The sequence below is a fragment of the Neospora caninum genome, chromosome VI (assembly GCF_000208865.1).
Source record: "Neospora caninum Liverpool complete genome, chromosome VI".
NCBI classification, from domain to species: Eukaryota; Apicomplexa; class Conoidasida; order Eucoccidiorida; family Sarcocystidae; genus Neospora; species Neospora caninum.
The window spans coordinates 2,279,667-2,301,732 of record NC_018392.1 but is presented as its reverse complement, the minus strand read 5'-3'; the positions used below and the strand labels follow the sequence as shown (position 1 = coordinate 2,301,732).

Below are 22,066 nucleotides of genomic sequence, written 5' to 3'. Positions count from 1 at the left end.
ATCAACATTTTCTTCCCTTAAATCATGCCTTGATCTTGTGCCGCTTTTGACGCATTTTCTCATCCTCTCCACAAAAGGGCCGTGATGAGCAGTTACAGCGCGAGCAGAAAGTTGACAGTACGAGAGAGCCGGCTCCTGTTTCTCGACTCCGGCTCTGGACGTTCGTGTTGACACACGCTTTGCCGAATAAAAAGACCACGATCTAGAAACAAAACGAAGACCACGTTATCAGACACTTTGCTGGTGAGAGGCTGTGGCAAACATCGTAAAACAGAAGCTTCCGGTACAAAACCTAGAGCACGCTGTATGTGACGACAGTGAACCACACAGTTCATCCGCCTCTCTGCTGATACTTTGTCACTTTGAGGATAGGATGTGAGGGACAGAATAAGTGTGTGCCGCTGAACTTGCCTGGCGGATTCTCCCGGCGAAACGAACATTGGCCAAGCGACTTCTCAAAACTGTACCATAAAACTTCTGCGACAGTTCGAGGCGGCGCATGCTGCCATGCCGAATTCCTTGTAACCAGTTATCGCTGTAGCAATGCACAGAACTACTGGAAACCAGTTCAGCAGAGACTCCACTCGTCTACCTTCTTTTGGTGGAAGGTTATACGTTGCCTTCCAAAGCTAATCGGGAAAAGCCGTGGCTGTCGTCTCCGGAGTTTCCAACATCTGCCATCGCCGTATAACGCTGTGAACAAACCCGAACCGTAGCCAGCTGTAAGGCAGCAGGAAAACCATCCTCAGACGTGTCCGTTGTGCAGTTCCAAGGAGAAATGAATGCAAGATTCACTTCAACAGAACACAGCAAACAAGCAATCTATTTTTGAGAGAACGCCTACGCGAGAGACTGGCCCCATCAGGAGTTTTTTTTCTGGGTGCATGCGAGTTGTGTGACAACGTATCCGTTCCACGTATCTCAGCAACAGGTATCGAAAAACGACAATAAACACGATCTCCCCTATTTCTTTCATTTTGTAAAGATCTGACAAAAAGGCGCCTTGAGTGTCTGAGCAAGTACCAGGGCCGAGAACCGCCTCACCAGGTTCGCTGCCTTCGAGTGAGAAAGCGGAAAGTATGCGTGCTGGAAGCTCGTCTCTATATAAGTCCGACTATTCTCTCATATCTATTTTCCATGAGTCCAGGGCCAGAGAAATAGAGTCAGAATTCCGTTCTTTGTCTGGGATGCGATCGACGTGCCTACGTCGTTCCCCTGCCTGGTCCTTGAGTAGCGTCCGGTAACCGTCAAACTGGCAGAACAGATTCTTCGAGAATCACGTACAGCAGTCTAAAATACTTGAACGTTACACCTGGATCCTTCAGTCCACTAAGACGTGGGATCGCTGAACCTGATTGTTGTCGACACTTGCGATTAGTGTTGGTTCAGACGAGCTATCCTGAAATGCTGGCGTTATAGCAGTTTCGATCATTCAGCACATTTATACTCAGAATCCACAAATAAGAGGCGCAACGTAGAGTGGCTAGGCAATTTGTCCAAAGCAGAAGCCCGACAATCTCGAGTCCATTTGACCACACAGAAGCGGATCACCAGCTGTGCTGGGCAGATGGCGGATCGTTCTTCTATATGGCCACAGTATACCAACCCCGTGGGAAAATTCGCAATGCCTCTACGACTCGGCTGTGCCAGGGCACACGAGGGTAAACTGGTACGGCATTCGTTTTGCTCTCTCGATACACCGAGGGCACTGGACAGACTGCAAGTCTCAGCCAGTTCCCTCCACCTGTGGACGTTGGCAGCCGTTTCCTGATGATCGGAAAACTGACGGGGCGCCCGGATGAGGGATCCTGTCGTCTCTCGCGTTCGTGGATTTTGCAGAGGCCGTTTGGCCTCTTCGGACTTGTTGTACTCGGTGGAACGTAGCCTCACCTGCGTTTCTTCATGGTCTCGTTCGAAGCCATTCGACCACAGTGAGAATTGCATACGCCGTACACCACGTTTTGGCTGAAGCCAGAGGACCGAAGGTGCTACCACATGCAAGGCAATTACCCCGAGCTGGTCCATCACTGTATTCCACCGCAAAAATGAATGTGGATCTCGACTGCCCCTCTTCGAGTTCTTTAGCCGCAGCTTCACAAGCAATGACACTGGTGGCGGAACGAGAGCCGCCAATGCAGGCCGACAGTTTAGAGTGTAGCCACGTCTCCAGACGAGGCAGATCGGAGATCCGGCGGAGGGCAACAACTCACCTGCAGAGCGTCAAGGTCGACTCCTCTTCAGTTCCACCTTCGCCGCGTGGCTATCGACGGCTCAGCACTCAGTTTCATGCGATACAGCCCTCAGGAGCTGCAACAGAGACGGGAACAACCTTTGCGTCACCGTACCTCACGACTGGTTTTTATATGTGGCCCAGGGAGGCAGTGCCTATCAGCATGACGACTTTGTCGCGGGGTTCGTCAATATCCTTTTCTTCTTTCTGTGGTCCTACGGCTAGCGCCTTTCAACATCCTTCGCCGCAATGCTCCTTTCGGGTAGCGACAACAAACAAAGGCAGGCTGCAGGAGAACCTCGCGCCTCCTGACGCTGGGCCGCCCGCTTGTGCTACTCAGGCGCTTGGAGCCAGCGAGAGAACTAAGAGGAACACTTATAACGCGGCTTTACCGTGGTTTCCACCAACTGCTGTCCTCGCGTTCTCGAGTCAGGTTGGTACCACGGTCTCTCGCAACGCACGCCACCACTGCCATTGGTGTTCCGAGTTCGCACTTCTATTCATGAATTTTCCGCTGGAGAAATGTGTTCACACATTCCCTAATTTAATAGAGCAAAGCAGCTAGCACTTTTGCGTTTCCAAAGATTATCACTCGCAGCAACCGCACAGTCTCCTGCTTCCACCACTCGATCGGCATGGCGAGTCCCTGCTTCACTAGATCACCTGCAGTAGACGAAGGCGACATCCTCCATGATCTCGCGTTGACTAAAGAGTTGTTTGTTTCGCAAGCGGCAGCTGACGGTTTGCATGCGGCTCACCATCTCCCTCCATAACGTGACTAGGTTCGAAGTTTTCCTGGTCCACTTTCTTGGGCACTTTTACAGGGGCGGAAAGGGGGTCTGACCTGGTTCCGAGAAGTCAAGCCCCGATTTACCGTTTTGTCACGTTTCGCGAGAGGCAAAAAGGTTGCTCTGCATGAGACATGCGGCGAATGATAAGGGATAGAAAAATGGACACTGAAGAAGAAAAAAGGCGCTACAACATGAGCCAACAAATGCCTTGCACCGTCTGTCAATGCAGACACCACCGGCCACACGAAGCTCTCGAGGAACTGAACCAGATCAATCAGGCGCCCTTCAAAGCATCCTCCCTCTCAAGAATCCCCCCTCTTACGAGGTGACTGTACCTCCGCGGGTAACTTCATCCTTCTCCAGAAAATCCACACAGCTTCTGTTGTCTATCCCACAAGCTAGGAGAGAGCCTGAAAAAGCTGCGCCCTCGTTCCCGGCAAGAAACTCGCAGTCACTCCCGCCTTCATGCTTCGCTCGCAACAGACCTTCACAACAGACAACTCAACAGGAGCTGTGTCGATTCTCCGCTTCCTCAGCTGCAGCAGCGAGTGTTCAACGGGACGATAGTGCGCTGTTTCAAAATCGTCACAAATTTTCTTTTGCGACACAGCCTGTGCGACAGATAGTGCCAGGGCATGCCTTACAGGGATACCTAGGCCACGCCCTTGGAGATCTCAAGCAAGGATGTGTTGCAGTTCCCATGTCAGACGGTCGACACTCAGAAATTCCTGCTGAGGAAGATGCTCAGCGGAAGGAGACCAGCACTGGCAAAACCACGGTGGCTGAAGGGACCGAGAAAGAAAACGAGTGTCGAAGGAAGAGCCTAGGAGGAGAGGGGAAGAAAGATAACGTCCTGCGGCGTAGGAGGGGGGAAACGCAAGGCGTCGAACTTGCCGAAACCGACCACGAAGAGCACGGGAGAGGGTTACAAGCAACAGACAGCCGGAGAAGGGCGCTCAAAATCATACAGAAGCGAGATCATAACGCCAGTGCCGCAACAAGGGAGGCTTTAGCGCGAGAGAACGGATATGGCGAGTGCAGAAACGACTCTAGGGAAAGAGGAATACCCCTTCGCTCAGAGTGGCGCCAGTTCTCCTTTCTGCCTCCGTGTGCGCCATGGAAGACAGTATCGCTTCCGGTGCCATCAAAGGTGTTCCATCTGAATGGGAATTGTCGAATTCGACACAGCAGATCTGCGGAGTCAGGCACTCCTGCGGTTTCCGACACTGGCATCAAATCCCCAGGTTTGCTGCGTCCTTGCTCTGTTGTTGCCTCCTCTTCGTCATCGCAGCTTCCCACAACGTCAACGTCTCCCCTCAGGACGTGTGGTCTCCGGAACAGTGTCGCCCGATCCCGGAATCTATCCACGCCTCCGTTACCCAATGGTGGCCGTTGGACTAGGGGGATCAAAGAAACGTCCGTCATTCAAGGTTCTCGTGGTTCTTCGTTTTCGCAGCCTCCTCTTTTGCACCAGCAGAATACAACGAACGAAGCGTTAACCGCACTGAGACGTTCACAGTCTGCCTTTTTCGGAGGCCGTCGCCATTCGCCTTCTCGTCCCCGTCCTGCATTTTGCCCTTCCCATGCTCTTGCCCCTCTTCCGCCGGCTTGCGGCTCCACCGCTCTGTCTCTTCCTCCTGTGGGTTTCTGTTTCCCCCCGGGGCCCTCTCGTCGCTTGCCTTCCCGCCCTTCCCCGTCGCGCCTTCTGTCTCACGATACTCCTGTTCCTTCCTCGTGTTCTCTCCGCGTTCGTTCTTCGTTTTCTCCGCCTCTGCCTCTTCTTGCGGCTTCTGCCCGCGGCCCCGTTTCCTGTTCTCCTTCACCAGTGGCATTGTGTCTTGTCCCAGTCCCTCCCAAATTTTCTTCCCTATCGTCGGGTGCGTGTCGTCCTGCGCCGGCGGCCACGCTCCCCTCGACGCTTCTCTCTCATCTGCTTCCGTCCCTCCTTGCACGGCAGCCGTTCATTCGTCCAGCGCTGTCTCTTCCAGCGGAGCCTTCTCTTCCTCCGGCTACGCTGGGTCCCGTGAACGTTCCCGCTTATCGACCGACGGAGTCCGGGAAGCGCCGAGCTCTCTTCCCCGCGAGCGCTTCTCTGACAGAAAGTGAATGTCCTTCCTTGAGACCTGACGTCCTGTCAGGCATCATGCAAGAGAGACGACTCCAGACCACCATCCAAGAGCGCCCCACGGGTCCTCAGCCTCTGTCACCTGTGAAGGACGCCTTGAGCTTGGGTTCACGTTTCCAACCCTCGGGGGGTTCCAGGCTTCCTCCTGCTCGGCCTTCCCGTGAAATCCCCTCGAAGTGCGCCAAGGCGCGATACGTGAGTGAAAGCCGCGGGCTCCCTAGAGAAAAACGGAGATCCGCAGGTAGCTTGGGAGGAGAACTCGGCGCCACTCGAAGCAGCAGCTGTAGAATCCAAGTCAACCGCCTACACGAGGCAGCGGCGGCTCTTCCCTTGACTGGTAACATGTTCGCGGTGCCTGGAAGTGCTTCCCTGTCTCAATCACCTCGCTCCTTTTTCTCACTGGAATCCGCCCGTTCGACCGCACCAGAAAGGGAAGCCGACACCCAGAGACGTGAACCCATCGGAAGCGCCTTTCCGGGCCGAACACTCGGAGCCAAGGCAGACAGGAACGGGCGGATGGCAGTGCGTAGGCAACGCAACTTGCCAATGCTGTCAGATGGTCCGGAGGCCTCGCGAGGACACATCGCAGGCTGTCCCTTCACCCCGGTCTTTGAGTGTAAGCGAGGCGGAAGTCCAGGTGCGCAAGAAGCATTTGCGTGCGAGAGAAATGACTCCTTCCCACTACCGGCCTTACCCCGTGGTAGGCACAGAGAGGACGCAGAGGCGACGACTTCGTCCTCAACGCTACGCTTGCGACACGCAACGCTGGACTGTCTCGACCCTTCGCATTCAGAGCAAGGATGTCCGCCATCGGCGACAGCGGGGATTCCGGAACCGACCGCGGCTCCTGTCTTGTGCGAACACCCTCAAAGCCCGAGCCCAGTCTGTCCCCACGGTTTCAGAACGCCACACGTCTCGTTGGAGAGGCTGTCTATACAAGCGTGCGCGTGCGCGTCGACGCCGGAGACGTGGAGAGCATCACAGGGCGAAGCAGCTGAAGCGACGCCAACTTGCTTCGGAGCCGCGGCCGAAGCCGAAACCGAGGTCGTTGCTACACGCGCCGCGCAAGATGGCAACAGGGGACAAGAGTTGTTCTCGTGTAGACTGAATCCGGAAGGTCCTCACACCTCTTTGGGGGAAGAAGAGAGTAGAGAAGGGACAAATATAAACGAGTTCGTACACCTACGACCAGTAGGCGGGAGAGTGACGGGCGTGCCGTGCGGTGGCGAACAAGAAAAGAGGAGCCCCCGAGCGTTGGAAGAGCCAAAAGAAGACGAAGGCCAAAACGCTTGTTTCCAAGACTCATTTTCCCACGTGCACGTAAAAATACACAAGGCGGTACGAGAAGCTCAAACTGCAGCTGCTAATGCCGCCGCTGCTGCGCACGCAGCACTTGAGGTGAACGAAAAACTGTGCTGGGGGAAAGGGGACAGTCTTCTCTGTTCTCCTGGAAGCCGTCCCGTTTCGTCCTTTCCTTCCTGCTCGCCTTCGGGGTCTACGGTATCACTTCCTGTTGACGCTTCTCGCGAGGCAGCTTGGCCGAGCCTCACCTTGGATGAATGCAGTGAGTCGGCGCCTAGGAGCGAAGACTCTGTTCAGAGAGAAAGCCGTGCAGATGGCCAGCAGAGAAATGCAACGCACGCTTCCGACGGCGACGGTTTCAGAGAAACCGAATGCCCCGCTCTGGTGCAGCCTGGTGTCTTGACCTCGTCTGTTACGTTGACGGAGAGTCCGACACTCGAGGAGTGCGCTGTGGAAGGAGAAACCGCGATTACCCGAGGCTCCTCAACTCATGCGAGCCTCCAGGAAAACCGGATGGGAGAGGCGCCTGTATCCATTTCACTGGAGACACGGCTCGTGGATCCACACAGTGACGGCCGTCGCCGAGAGGAAAGAGAGGCGCGAGAGGGACGTGACGGGCACTCTGCATCGCAGGAGAAAGCGATAGCCTTGCAAGGGCAAGACGCAGGGGAGGAAAAAAAAGGGATGAGGCAGGTTAGTTCAGCAGGCGATTGGTCTCCTTTCGCTGCCTATTGGAGTCCTCGGACAGGTCAGTCAGAAGACAAGGCAGTCAGACCGATCGAGGAGAGAGGAGTGAAGGAGACTCACAGGTCCAGATGGCGGAACGACCGCAACCGGCTCTCCACGAAGAGAGTCAGCATCGGTCCAGATGCAGTGAAGAGGCAAGGAGGAGTCTTCTCTACGGGCGACACCGCTGGTGCGGCGCCCACGCCGCCCAGCGCGGGGATCGGCCGCGACGGTGAAACAGTCGCCTCGCGACCTTGTCTCCTCAGGAGATGTGGCGGAAGTGGATTCGAACCAGAGAAAGGCTCGGGAGCCGAGAGGGAAGGAAGTTCCTCAGAGTTCCATGTTCAGAGTTGCACTATCGGACAGGAGACAGCATATGCCTTCTCGGTTGTCCCAGAGAAAGACACAACCCCTGGAGGTTTGTTTGCCCCGTCCCCGCGGCCTCTGCGGGCTCACCTCAACGGGACGCCAGTGTGGGGTAGCGAAAGTAACGGAGAAAGAAGTCTCCTGGCAGGACAACCTTCGAAGCAAGAAAGATCCCCTCCGAAACGGGAATGCTATGCAGACTGTCCACCGCGTCCTGCCCATTGCCGATTCCTGTCCGGCAGAAGAATACGAAGTCGAAGTTGTGAGCCTCTGCGGAGTCTCCCGTGCTCTCGCCTAGAAACGAATGTCCGTTCAAACCCTGAAAACGACGACTCGCCGCTCTGTCCCCCACAGGAAGAAAGCGCGCCACAGCGCGTCGGGACCAGCAGTCACCTGTTGAGGGTTTTGTTGACGGAGTCAGAACACACCCGAATCAGAACCCGCAGCGAGAGGGCCGGAAAGGCGCCCGATGCCTGCGGCTCGGAGCACGAGCTAAGGAGAGAGACACGGAGGGGAGAACGGCGGGAGTCCCAGGAGACCGACGAGACAGGTGAGGAGGCGGAAGACAGGCTACTCGACAGAACGGCCACACGAGAACTTTGTGAGGGATCTAGGAAGACAACAGAGGATGACATCGGCCTGACACAACTGTCCGAGATCGAATATGGAACTTCCGCTCCTGCTTTCGAGGCAACTTTGGACCTTCAGCTTGAAGGGAATCCACAAGGCGAAAGTTGTGAGGAGTGTTCCTTCGCTTCGGCCCTCGCGGATCGTCCCATTCCGGAAAAGGAGCCTTTTCCGGCCCCAACCACGTTTCCAAGAAGAACAAGGGATGCATCGAGAACGAAGGAACCTGAAGAAGCGCGAAGTCGCAGTAGAGAAGGGACTGACACAAGCTCTGAGGCGAAACCGCGGACGTGCGCACCTGTAGTGGAAGACGAAGCGTCCACTGGCCAGGAGCAGAACCTCTTGAGAGGCCTTTCGCAGACTCTCGGGGTTGCCAGCAGAGCAAACGGTGGCCAGGAAGAGACTCAACGATTGAAGCGTGCATCCGCGTCTGAGCAGACACAGCGCAGGGAGAGGAAGGCGGGAAGTAAGACACCGGACGACTTTCCCAACAGTTTTCAGCACCCAGGAGGCTTTCGGAGACAGCAGCGCGTGCAGGACAGGCTTCCAGAGGGCCGGGGGCAAGAAAGCGAAACAGACGGGGAGCACAAAATGGGAAATCGAGCAAACGCGAAACAAGGCCCTCGAGGACGACACGTAGAAGACGTGGAAGAGGAGCTAGCGAAGAGCAAACTGTGCATTGATTTGCTTCTCCAGCTGGTGGGGAAACATTCAGAACTGTTATGAAAACAGCGAAACTCTGGTAGCGATTCTCTCGTCACCACACATCCCGTTTGCCTTCACAGCTCCCCTCGACAACACCTGTAGCTTCCTCCGCAGTGTGGAAAGAGACCATGACCCTTGTCGAAGCTTATCCTCGGTTGGAGCTCTGACCGCCGCGGGCGGGGTGTCATCAGAGTTTCCCAGAAACGAACGAAAATGCACCTATTTCATCCTATCCCCTGACGTCCGCGCCTCGTAGTTGGGTTCTTGATTCTCTCCATAGAGGTTGACTTGTACCAATCGTCCAGTTGGATCAAGGATTCCTCAACTGACGTCTCTGCTGTATTATGAGGGATGGCGCGTTGCCTGGCCCTCGCCTGAAAAAAGAAAGCTTTTGTTTCACTTACGTTCTAGACAGAAAAGATCCTGCCCCGGCACCTCTCTAAAGACAGAACGACGTCCACTTGCTTTCTGTCGTAGTCAGTAGTCACAGAGGATTTGCTCAGTGTTGTGGTGTCCGTGGTCCCGTCGCCCTCTTCATCCGTATCGAGTTTGGTTTCATCTCACCTTGTCTGTACACAGCTTTGTGGGAGATGCCGCACAGGCAGCGTGAAACCGTTGCATGCGGAGCCAAGCTTTCTTGTCCCGCTTTGCCATCCTTGGTTCTCTCTATTTTCTCTCCGTTAGGCTACGAACGATCGCCATTCCCAGCTCTCCATGGCTCAGAGGATCGAACACCTTGAGGCACAATTGGAGGCTGAATTGTCAGGACAGATGCAGCGCGAGTGCTTCCAGCGTCAGTTGCTCCTTCAACAGGAACTGCTCCGGCAGCAGCAGAAACTTTTAATTCTTGAAAGAGAAAAATTGGCGCTTCAGCATCCAGACAACTTCGCCTTCCCTCTGCCCGTCTTTGGGGCGTGCCCGGTACACAGCAACGACTCCGAGCCGCCTCTGTCCCGTTCACACAGCCTCGAGCCCGCTGCGGGTTCGAGTGCCTCGCCGCAGGGAGAGGACAGATCGCGAAGGGGTGTACGAAATCGATCAGAAGAGAGAACCGAGAGAGACATGAGGGAAGCAAGGCGAAACGTAACCCGTCCGGCCTGTCGCAGACACCGGTCTCCATCGCAGACCAAGCCACCATTTAACGCCTGTCACAGCTCGTGGCGGCTGCAGCCTGGCACGGAGACAAAAGCAGACGACGCAGACGAAGAGCTTTCCCGTTATCTCCAGACTCCTCGCGGAGCTGAGAAACCTTGGCGAGATGAAACTGGCCTTCAGTCTCCCTCCTCGCCTTCCGGAAAAGGCAGGCGTGTGGGGGGAATTGGCGATCGCGTTCCCTCGCCTCTTCCTTCGCCTGAGGCCCTCGCCGATGGCGTCTTCATACGCAAAAGCCGGGCGGAAGCGTGGAGGTTGGAAAGCAGCGAGACAGCGCACAGTCGGATCGATGCTCGAAGGGGGGAAAGCTTTGGCGTTCAGACGTCGCCAACTGCCTCTCGTGAGGACGCCGAGAGCCTTTCGACTGTCTCCCAAGATGTCACGGAAGCGGTCGAAAACTGCGACAGTCTTCGACTTCCTTCCGAGGAAGTTGCGTCTGCTGCGACAGCCTACGTGATGGCAGACGCTCCTGAAAAAGAGTCACAGTGTCCCTCGGCTCCCAGTGCTCTTTCGACAGAGACCGGCACATCTCCACCATTTGCTGGCACATGCGAGAGAGGAGCGAATTCATCTCTTCCCCCTGCAGCCCAGGAACATCCACACAGTGGGGATGCAGGAAGGATCGGCGTGGTAAAAAACTCTGATTCTCGTAATGAACACCAGAAGCCGGCACTACCGCCGTGCTTCCTCCTGCTGGCCCCCGTGCCACGTGTCGCCGTGTTGTCAGGGAGCGCGCAGGAGGCGGTCTATCCTCTTTATGACGGGACAGGTCGCGAGACTGCTCAGGAATCTGGAGCTTCTTCTTCACCGGGGCGTGTGAGGGGATCCTCGCGGCCGCATGTATCTGCTGCCTCTGCTTCTTACGCGCAGACCGAGCAAGCGCCACGCGATTCTGGCCGAGTGCCTCCACAGTCAGAGGAGCCACTGACGAAGCGTCTTGCCCAGGGGGAACGGAGGCCGCGCTCTTGGACGCCATCCGGTCCCTCTTGTATGTACAGTGGAAAAAGCGGAGATCTGAAGGCAGAAGTGGAGCCTCGGATAAGCTCAGGAGCCAGAGAGGCCCCTGGTGAGAACGCCTGGCCTCGCAGCACCCAGGAGCAAAACGAGCTAACAGAGCAGAGCAAAGTAACGGGAGCGGACAGGGATGTTTCCGCAGCCATGGCAACGCTAGAAGACGGCAGCGGAACAGGCGGCAATGCAGTCCTGGGCATGAGTGAACCATTCTCGGACTCCACACCACATGATGAGGCACTTCACACTTCAGGCGTTCCGTATAGCGTGGCGGTCACACTGCCTGACACAGGCGAACTCCCACCAAGCTCTACAACGGTCTCTTTGTTTTCCATCTCCCCCGAAGACGAAAAGCGAGCCTGGGAGGCGTCCCGGCGCCGCGAGAGGGACCCGAGAAACGCGCTGCACTGCGTTAGCTTCTTGCAGACGTGCCCATCAAGCGAGGGAAAGGGAGGGCTGCCCGTGGACGAGAGTGCAGCGAACCAGAAAATCCCGGAGGCGTGGAACACATGTGCTCAGCGAACAACTCCACTGGCGGGGCGAGGCCGGGATCTCGAACAAATCAAGACTATCTTTGATTGGGACGAACACCCTGGCTACTGGAAAAAGCAAAGCGAGGTCTTGATGCTCCGAGAAAAACTGGACCAGCTTGGGGAGGCAAGGCGCATGCAACAATCTCAACGGCACCAGCTCTCTGCCAGGCCTTCGGCGTCCTGTACTGAGAAACCGAAAGCGCGACACGCGGGGCGAATGCCTGCCAAAGCTGCGGCCCTCAGGCAGTCTGGCTTTTTGAGAGGAAGCTGTCCATCTCCTAAACTGTTCTGCCATCCTGACAGGCCTCAGCCTCCTCTACTTCCTCTCTTGACGGATTTGGTACGGCAGTTTTCTTTCCCCCACAGTGTCTCTCCCCTGGAGACGAATGGGACTTTGCTGCCTTTTCGAACGGTCTCCAGTCCAGCGAGGAGTTCAAGCGGAGCCTCGAATCACGGCAGATCGACTGTGTCATATCCAAGCCTCTCGGAGAACACCTCAGAGCGTTACTGTCCTGCTAACGAGACATGTGCGGCTCCATCACAGTTTCACTCATTTCGACGAAAAAGCGCGCCTTCTCTGAGAATCTCTTCAGACAAGCCTCGACTTCACAAGGCCTGCAGCCTGATCGAAAGCTGCGTCGAGAGAGTCGCGGAGAGATGGGAGGTGTTCCGACCGCTTTGCAGCGTGGAAAACACCAAACCGGAGCGGGGAAGACTCGGGGGTCACAGTGCAGAAAGTTACCGCGCGCGATTTCTTAGGCAGAAGCAAATGCAAGAGGCGAAGCACAGAGAGAAGAGACAGGCGATAGGCAAACACCAAAACGCCGCACTGAGCCTCTCGGCAGAGCACAGCCCGTGGTTCGTGGATCCGAGAGATGCACGACGAGAGGGAGGCGCCGCGTTGCCTACGACACTTGCTAAGGTTCGTCACGGCGGAAGCATCAAGGATCACATCCTAATCCGTCTTATTCCTTCGAGCGACGCCACATTCGCGAACGACGCCGCACAAGGCGATCGCAAAAGAGACTCAGGAAAGGCCAAAAAAGATGCGAGGCAGCAGCAGGCTCAGGAACAGGGAATGGACACATGGCTAGGGAAGCTATTTGATGAAGCAGGGATGGGAAGAACAATGGCGTCGGCGCCTGCCTCGCAGCCTCTGCCACGAGCGAGCGGCTTCCATTGCACCCTTCAGTCTTCTTGTGGCCAGAAAGCGGCAAGTCCACGTCGTGTGGGCGATGCAACACCACCGGTTAGAGACTCGCGCAAGACTTGGGCTCCTGATAACGTAGGACGAGGCCAGGACGGTGGCTGTGCGATAGGGAGGCAGCCGAAAGTCGTCGAGCCGTCATCGGACGACTGCGACGTGGAACCCCTTCCTTCGGTGTCCTTGCTAAAGTCACCGAGCGTAGAAACTGCGGCGTCTCCCGCGGAAAGAACCAGAAGCGTCATCCGTGTCCCCCCGCGCGAGACAAGCGACCGCATAGAACGCGAACGGGCTATGGCTACGGCGACGATATCCGAACTGGGGCCTTTGAGCTCCGACGGTCTACCAAGAAAATATGGGGAACCTCAGCGTGAACAGGCGCCCGAGGTAACTCGCGCTCAGGAAAGGGAGCACCCGCCGTTCTCTCCCTGCGTTCCAGAGCTCGGCACGCGGAAGAGAGCGCCGCTCCACGAGACACTGGTCGGTGTGCATACAGCATATAGGACGACAGGCACCGGACGGGAAGGGTCATTGGATTCGTCGTGTGAAGAAGGAAAGAGAAACCGCTTTGCGGCTTCAACAGAGGCGAATCCTGTGCAGCAGAACGAGAGTCGACTGCAGCGGCGAGCGTCCCACGGTCCTGTCTCGACTGATGTCCAGAAAACGGTCGAAGACAGAGAGGAGGGTAACTGTCTGAGTCGCGGTGCGAATCGACAGCAGACCGTCAGCGAAGTTCCGGGGCCTCCCCAACCGCCGAGTCACAAAGAACCGCGACTGCAAAGGACTGTCGAGACGCAGGCGACAACAGGTTTCCCGCGCGCAATCCGTACCGACGGACACGCAGTTCCAAAATCTGGAAACGGTACACCGGACACAGGGGTGCGGAACCGCGTAGATGCGGCTTTCTATAGACAGAATACTGGGGTCTGTGAACTCGCAGAAGATCAGCATGTGTCGTCTCTGCCAGTAGACAGAGTGAAGATGGGAGGGGAGACCGATATTCATGTGATATGTCGCAATCGTCGTCAATTAGGAGGCTCTCTTCCGGCAGAAAGACGGCGCGAAGCTGCTGAAGAAGACGCCGGCACCACCCGACTGCAGCACACGATCCGCGACCAGGAACTGTTTCAGAAGACAGAGGGGGAGTTGCAAGAGACCTGGGGACAGACGCAACGAACAGCGGAGCAGAGTCGACTCAAGGTCGCGCTCGAAAACATGAGAGAACCATCACAGACTGCGTTGCTTACGGCGGAGCCTCACGTGGGAGATGCACTGCGTGCCGCGAGAGGAGGTTCTTTTTGGTGGCCTACCGAGGACATCGAAGCCGCTGCCTCCGTCAGTTGTTCCGGGGGAAAATCTCTGCACAGGCCACTGTCTGATAGAGAGACCTGCGAAAGGTCTGCAGCGTCGACAGTGCCGGCTCCTGCTCGGACGGGAAGAACGGATCCGCCGACACCTGCAGATAAACCGAGGCCAGAGCCACAAGCAAACCGAACAGGGAGTCCTCGACGAAGCGACTTGCCTCAGCACGCGGGCATTTCTCCGCCGCTGGAACGGCAAGCGACGGGTGCGACGACGGCGCGGCGACCGGCATTGAGACGAGTCGAGTCTCTGGCAGCTACGCGTTTGCTCCTTCGCGCAAAACAGCATGCACTGGACGCGCTGGAGCCGAAATCAGGTCAAACAGACTCCAGTGCACCTGACCGCAACAGCCACGGTTGCGTGACGAAGAGCGAGGACGGGAGAGAACCCTTTCCCTTCAAACCAGCAGTGCGTCGGGCAACCCCCCGGCTTCGTGAGTTGTGTGCCCCGAGGACCGGCACGACGGACAGTTGCCAGGCGCGCCAAGAAGCCTTACGAGTGTTATCCGCACTGAAAGCGCGACAGGTGGAATTGCTGTCGCAGACGCATCGACAACCCACTGACCGAAATGCATGCAGTAACGCGTTTCGCTTGAGCTCCACGGCGGCATCCACGGGAACGAGCGACGGACCATCCGAAACGCGAAGCCCAACCGCCAACTCGCCCTCCCGCGAAACACTGCATGGTGCGACGTCACAAGAGAAATGCAAGGCGATGGGAAACTCGCAAATCCCGCCTTCGGCCTCTCCTGATCATCTCTTATCTGGAGCTGGAACTGAGCCTGCAAGCGCTCGTTCGAGAGAAGTTAAGGTCGATTTCCTGCAAAAACACAGTCAGGATATCGACTGTATGCGCACGTGTGCCGGCACGAACAACCCGTTTCACGCTCAGCCCAGCCGGTCGGCAAGTTACACAAGTGTCGAGTGTGGAGGGATCGAGGAACCTTTACAAACGCGAACGAATGGACCAGGGGGAAAACTGGGGGGAGCGCCGGAATGGGGCGATCTACCACAAACTCTTTCGACGGGCGAGCTCTCGAACTCGTCGTCCCACTTAAGACTTCGAACGAAGTGCCCTAGGGACGAAGATAGTCAGTTTGTCACCAAAGTGCAAACCAAAGTGCAATTTCAACGATATGAAGGAGCGGAACTTCCGCAGAGCCAGGCAGTTCCTCGGCAGGCTGTTCCTGGTCCGGATGAGCCTGAGATCGCTCATGAGAAGAAGTTTGTTTCAGGAGTCAGTTGTGAGGAGACTCGCCATCATGAGGTTTGTGGTTGCGTTCGATTGAGCGAGGCAAACTGCTATTCACGCAAACTTGGATCTTCTCGCCGCACCAGTTACGGGGCGTCGGAATCCGGGAACGCCGCGGATCCTGTCATAACGCTGTTACCAAAAACAGGAGGACAGAGAAATTCTCAGGATTTGAAGTCGTGCGGTGGCGATTCAGAGATCTGTTACGGCTGGTCACAGAGACAACAACACAACCGTAAATTGAGAGAGGAGAATTTTCGGCGTACGAGCACTCCACGGTTGCTCGCGCTTGCACATGAGCTAATAATGCCGGAGACCCTCATCGATAAGAGTGTTGCGGAAAATCACATTCCTCAAGGAATAAAAAGGGGGAAGGAAGCTGTTGTTCATGTCGGAGATATGGTGAAGAGCGATTACGTTCTCACGTCCTTTGTGACCGCTGGTGCCGGAGAAACAGAATGCTCGTTGTTTCCTGCTTTTCGTTAGATCAGGCTGTACTGCAGGTGCTTTGCGTGACTGGTACCGTCTTGCCCGGAAGTGGATAAAGATCCACGTTACTTCCTAACTCTAAATTATATAACTGTCGTACGGTACGCCGGGGATTTTTCATGGCAAGTAGCGCACATGTGAGAAATCGCTTTGCTTGGCGCATCCATGGCTTTGTTGCCGTTCGCCCGATGCGGAGGCCAGTGTCTGAGGAGACTCCGCACCAGCCGACGCACACGTCGGCTGTATAATAGCTCTGGTTTCACTTCTTCGCTAGAGAACTGTGAAACTGCTCGCTAGGATACAAGGTTCACAACCGTGGTGCACACCTGTGTATTTCTTCCTACGACCAGGTAAACATCACAGCGCTCTGGTTCCTGCCAGAATCCTTTCACGGGATCTGCGTAAAAGTTGATATTCGGTGTTGCGACTCGTTGGCGGGAACGTGTGGCAGCATATCACTCTCTTTACACCGTCGACATGAAGAGGGGAAAACCGAAAAAGCAAGGGTCGTGACCCGCGCCTCGCGGCGTAGACCACGCGGTGAATCAGTCACTTTTTCGTGAAGAAATTTCACGGACACACAAAAAAAGTTATCAAAAATGTAAAAGCCCAAAAAACTAAGCATCAGAATTCACCTTTTATGACACACGTGCAGTGGATCGAGATGTTTCTCCCGCCGGCTCACGCAGCACTCGCCTGTCTTGCACTGGACACAGAAACTAGGCAGGTTCATTGGAAGATTCCTCCTGCGCCTGGCGCCGGCTGACAACCTGCATGTGTTTCTCCCTTTTTCTCCACTGGATAGTTCTCAACCCACCACGGACCTGCCAAAGACTCGATGCACCGCACTGTACTCTCCACGAAGAATTGCTGTGTGTAAAGCAAAAAAAACACTAAGCAGCCGTGCAAAACGCGTTTAAGGCGAAGGACGAGCAAATCTACCAAGCGACCTACAAGGAAGTCCACCTCTGACGAAACAAACCGCTGCCACACACAGGCTAAGACGCTCGGAAACTGCGTTAACGCTGCAGCTGTCACCGTATCAAACTCCGCAGACAGCATCGCCGCCTACCGAAGAACGTACCTTATTTGTGTCTCGTCTCAAGGCCACGCATACAGTACACTTGACGCACAAATGCAGAAGAAAAACGCCGACAGGATCGTCGAGATTCTCGCGGTCCCAAAAACACAACGCATCTCACACAAGAGCGAACGGCACACTTCGACTTCCTACTAGGAACGCGGGGGCTTGGAACCAAACACCTGCGCGGAAAACGAACGAGAATGGTTTATATCCATCCCGAAGAAATGCAGATCGAAGACCGTTCTTGGTGGCATTGCTTCACCCATTCTGACGGTTACTCCGAACTGATTCCCTTCACCCAATCTCCATTTCCCCTCGTATCTGATATTTTCGTTCGCACAGCCAACGGGGCACGACATGAGAAAAACTGTCCTACGTCGTTGCCACCGTTCGCTCTGCATGCGATTCATTTCCGGCTCTTACCACTGAACTGTGAGATGCGGCATGAGTACCAGGAAACACGTGCACCTGCTCAAAAACGTAGTTTTGGTCTGGAGACGAGGTGCTGTACACCGGGTAGCGTTCAAACAGATGGTACCATTCTTTTTCCAACGGCTCGACTGGGTGATCTGATTGATTCGCCTCGCTTCCGAGAAACGCTGCGACGTAGAGTGAGATCATTCGGGATACCATGTCATGAGGAACCTGGGCGAACGGGCAGTGTTCGAACAGAGGCTTCTCCGGGTGGCTCTGGAAGCCGTAGAAAGGATACCTGCACGCAAACACGCACGCGTAGATATACACACATTTGCATATATACTGGCTTTGGGAGACAAAAACATACGATCTACCGTGCAGAAAGGTTTCCTACTTACTACCATAACCACCATACCCTTTACATATATATATATATATATATATATATACATGTATATATATAGTGAGACACAGACAGAGGAGACAAGAGAGACATACGGGGCCGGAGCAGATGCACGGGAGCTTAGACTGCGCTTGGCTTTGTTGGAAAACACCATCAGAGCACCTCTCACACGATTTCTCACAAGCACTTCTACGTTTTCTCGACCTGGAGAAAAATTCCGTTGTTTCACTTCCACAGGAATCGGCGCAACTAGCGACGGCACATCTTTTCCCACAGGGGTATAAGCCTTTGCATCTGGTAACAAGAAATCAAGGGGTAGCGGTGAAAACAGTCAGAGCCATGCATGCACGCTTTACGTGGACGGCATGAGAAAAACGCGAACTTATTTTCAGCTTCGGCTGTTTCTGTCTCTGTTGCATCTCTCTGCCTTTACTGTTCAAAATCTGGACGACTGGCTGCGGATCTGCGAGATTCCGCTTCAACAGAGCGGCCGCTCCGAAGAGAACGAGGATGCCTCGAAATCGTAGAGTTAGACGCCCGCAATTGTGAACAGCAGTTTTGGCCTCGCGAGCGCATTTCCCAAAAACACGGACAGCGAAATTCGCGGATCGCATCTCGATCTCCCGCAGTGCAGCTTACCCTTTGGCCTCGACAATTGCGACGATCTCGTCGCTCCCATCTGGGTTCGTTCCGTCCCCGACGAGGGCAGAGGCGACGAGCTGGAACTTCGTCTTGAGATGCGGATCAGTTTCGAACTCGACGCGCGTCATCCGGCGATGGTGATGGAAGTAAGACGCCGGCTGCTCCTGCAGGAGCGAGGCAACTCTTTTCGAGTTTGTCACTTGCTCCAGAGCATCGTCATCGTCTGTGTCATGCCCAAACTCTCTGTTTCCTTCACCGGAAAAAAGCGGAATATCTGAGCTGCTTGGCTCCCTGCCGGGAGATCCAGTCCTTTCTGGTGACAGCAATCGCATGCCCAAATTTCCGGATCCTGTACAGACAGACACGTATCAACGGTAGATGCATCTTCTTCCCGCTCTCGGCTGAGAGCAGGAAACCTCTCTCTTCCCTGTCACTCATCCTCCAATCCCTCTCGCTTGCCGATTTCCCCACAAATGTCTCCGCCTCCGACCCGTCGCCTCCTTCCAGTCCACAGACGCCCGAGTCGCTCCAGTTTTGGATGTCTCCGCACCGCTAGGCGAAGAGGTGGCGAAAAGGAAGAGGCGATCGAAGCAAGCGAACCCCGTTCCCGCCTCCGTTCACACGGAAGGCTGCTGCAGGTGCGGCGGCCAGCCCCTCTCCCTCTTGGCTCTTCTTGCCCCGCAGACTCACGAAGAGGCTCACGCCTAGACACTCGAGAATGCTCCTACCTCTGTGGAGAAACAGCAGCCGTCGCGTCGGTGCGCGACCGCGGTCGCCACGGAAGTCTCCAGCCGACCCCTCGGACAGTCCCATCGGGTTTACAGCGTTGAACCGGGCATCGCTTTCGGGAACGAGAGTTGCGCCGCCACGAGCGGGAGACGTGGCCTCCTTGTCCACACTCGAGTCGGGCGGGCCCTCATAGGACGCGGACAGCGACGGACGCTCCTGAGACCACGGAAAGCCTGGCCCGCCGAAAAGGCGAGACTGAAACGCGTCTGGAAGGAGCTTCAGGCGCCTCGCCCGATCGACGTTCCGATAGTCGTCGACGGAAAAATAGTCAAATCGACCTTCACTGCCCCAAATGAGCATCGCTTCAAAACCTAAGCAGATGCCAACGACAGGAAAGTACCGACCTGCGTCGTTTGCCTGCAACAGAAAACACCCAGGTTGAAACGGGAGCGTGAGGCGGAAAGGGACGGCAGATACGGGCAGCGGGAAAAGGCGCAGGACGGAAAGGGAAGTTTGTTTGTCGGGGGGACAGCTCGACTCTCCTCGAAATCCGCGCTTGGCTGCGAGTTTACCTCGAGCTCACCTGGGTGTCCAAAAAACTGTGCCCCGTTTTAGGATGATCTCGTATACAAGAGAAATCGTGTTCGGCAATGCCTTAGAAAACGGTTTCTAGGACAATCTGCTCGGCGCTCACGGGAGGTCGAAATTCAGACGGAGAAACTGCACGGAATTCTAGGATTATGACACCGAGTGCACCAACCTATTCCTTTTGACAATGCTTCCCCGCCCACGCCCACGCTCTTTGCGAAGCCGCTTTCCTCTCACCTCCTTGGCCCAGTCAAGCAAGAGTTTCGTCGCGCGGTAATAGGCGGCATTGGCACGGTCAATCGCGGCTTCTCCCCCGGGAAGAATGAGACCGTCCAGTGAGTCAAAGACCCGACGGTACTCCTCTTCGGTCGCAAAGGCAGGCACGGGAATGGCCTGAAGCACGAGAAACAAAAATACGAGGGTGGGGGGAACCCGGAGAGTTTCAGAGGGGAAGAACGAATCGACAAGTCCTTCGTTAGGAATGTAGATTCACGCAGATGGTGTCCAGAGAAGAGGGTGATGTCGAAACCCTTACGGTCGGCAAAGGAAAACAGGGGAAAGCGATTTACGTTTTCGAAAGATCTAAATCACGTTCTTGAAGGCTGTTCTCTGCAAAGCATCGTCATGAGGCCTGGGCCCACGTCTCCTCTCAGTCGGAGCTCCCCGACAAGCATTTGCGTTTTGTCGTTCTCAAAGGGGGTTCACCCTAGGAGAACCCCCCCAAAAGAGGCTTCGCGGCATTATGCGATAGATGTGCAAAAAACAGTATGACGAGCACGTGCCGTGTAAAAGAGCCAGAACACCACACAGAATGTTACAGTGGGGGCATGCACACGCGTGCGCGCATGCATATCGGGGCACAGGCACACGTATACATTCGTGCAGAGTGCTGATGATTCGCCCTGCCTCCTGCAGGCTTCAGCGAGCTTCATCCCCCGGACCCAACACAGTCTGCAGATGCATATGTACACACAAAAGTAGGCGTGAACGCATGCACGATAGATATACATATTTTAGTGCATGCGCATGATGCGGATGACGTACTTTGCTTCCACTGGCTTCGATAAACTTGACGTATGAGGCTGCGACGTAGGACGGGCCACCGTCCTCAGGAAGACGATCTCCGTCCTCTGGCGGGTGTCCGTTAGGTCCCATGACAGCAGGGGAGACGGGGCCTTGAGCGAGGACTGAGGGAGAAAACAGAAAAGCAAGCACACAACAGTAACGTTTGGAAAGACACACAAGTCGATCTCTGGAGGAACACCCCTCCTCTGTTGCCCGCTGCACATCCCCGCGTATGCATGCACAGGCAGGCACGTTCAGTCGCGCGTACAAATACAAAACGTCGTGTACGCCAGCAAAGGGTCGGCAGGGTTGGACTTCTCTGAGTGTTTCGCGGGCTGAAAAGTTCACCGCTGGGACTGCACACGAAGCAGCATCGGCCGTTTTGCTGGCTTGGTGAAAATCGGCACCGTCGAGCGACAGGAGAAACGGGGCGTCAACCGCAATTCTCTTCAGCTTAAATTCCTACAGGTCGTCCAGCTCTGTCATTGTCTCGCCACTAGCCTTTGCGGCTTTTCCCATCTGCCGGCTACTCCCGTTCCTTCGTGTGTCGCCACGTCGCTTATGAGGCTCGGGCCCTCGGCCCCGAGTCTACAGGACTCTCTCCTGCAGAGAACCGCTCAGGGGCGAACACGCATCAGACGCCTGTCTCCTTTTGGAAAGGCTTACCTCCAATGACGGCCGCCCTCTTGCGGCCTGCGCGCCGCGCGACAGGTTCATTGAGTTGTTGCTGGACGCACGCCGGTACATTGTTCGCCTGTGCACACAGTTCTTTCGCGCGTTCTTTGGGCACACCTTGTCCCGTCGTTCTTGCCTCGGGATCTCGCCTCGCAATTCTTTCAATCGATCTCTGCTCTGAGGGGAACGCGACGAATTTCGCTTCGTCCACATCCGGCTGCTCGGCGCCCCGCGCCTCGCTCTCGTGTCGCCAAGGCGGAGCGCCTCCTGCCTCTGCGGAACCCACACTGCAATAGGCAGGTGCACAGTTGTTCAAAAACTGCATCCCTGGGGGCCAGAGGAGGCAGAGAAGCAGCAAGGCTCGGAAGACCATTTCCGCGTTTCGGGAAAACGCACACCCGCTGGGACGCCGGCAGCCTGCCTCGCAAAAAGCCTCCACAGAGCGGCCGGGGAAGTCCTCTCTGCAGCTCCGAGGCTCGCCGTCCTGAAGGGATGGAACGGCGGAGAGACACGCTAGAAAAACCGCTCTCGGTAGGCAAACACTTTTTCTCTTGAAACGAAGATCAGGACTGGTTGTGGTTTGACGGGG

At 55.7% G+C, this 22,066-nt stretch overlaps 2 protein-coding genes across 2 annotated transcripts; one reads left to right on the top strand and one right to left on the bottom strand.

The window, feature by feature from the left end:
- Nucleotides 1–3,244: 3,244 nt before the first annotated feature.
- NCLIV_018110 (hypothetical protein) lies at nt 3,245–15,871 on the top strand (the record flags this gene model as incomplete). The annotated part of the gene is made up of 2 exons (XM_003882004.1): nt 3,245–8,803; nt 9,650–15,871. 2 exons carry the CDS (start codon nt 3,245–3,247, stop codon nt 15,869–15,871), a joined length of 11,781 nt encoding a protein of 3,926 aa, XP_003882053.1.
- Nucleotides 15,872–16,682: 811 nt separating this feature from the next.
- On the bottom strand, nt 16,683–21,850 carry NCLIV_018100 (hypothetical protein; the record flags this gene model as incomplete). Its single annotated transcript, XM_003882003.1, has 7 exons — nt 16,683–16,744; nt 17,411–17,670; nt 18,418–18,733; nt 19,149–19,566; nt 19,975–20,130; nt 20,782–20,924; nt 21,469–21,850. The coding sequence occupies 7 exons, from the start codon at nt 21,848–21,850 to the stop codon at nt 16,683–16,685; spliced, it is 1,737 nt and encodes a 578-aa protein (XP_003882052.1).
- Between the last annotated feature and the right edge of the window lie 216 nt (nt 21,851–22,066).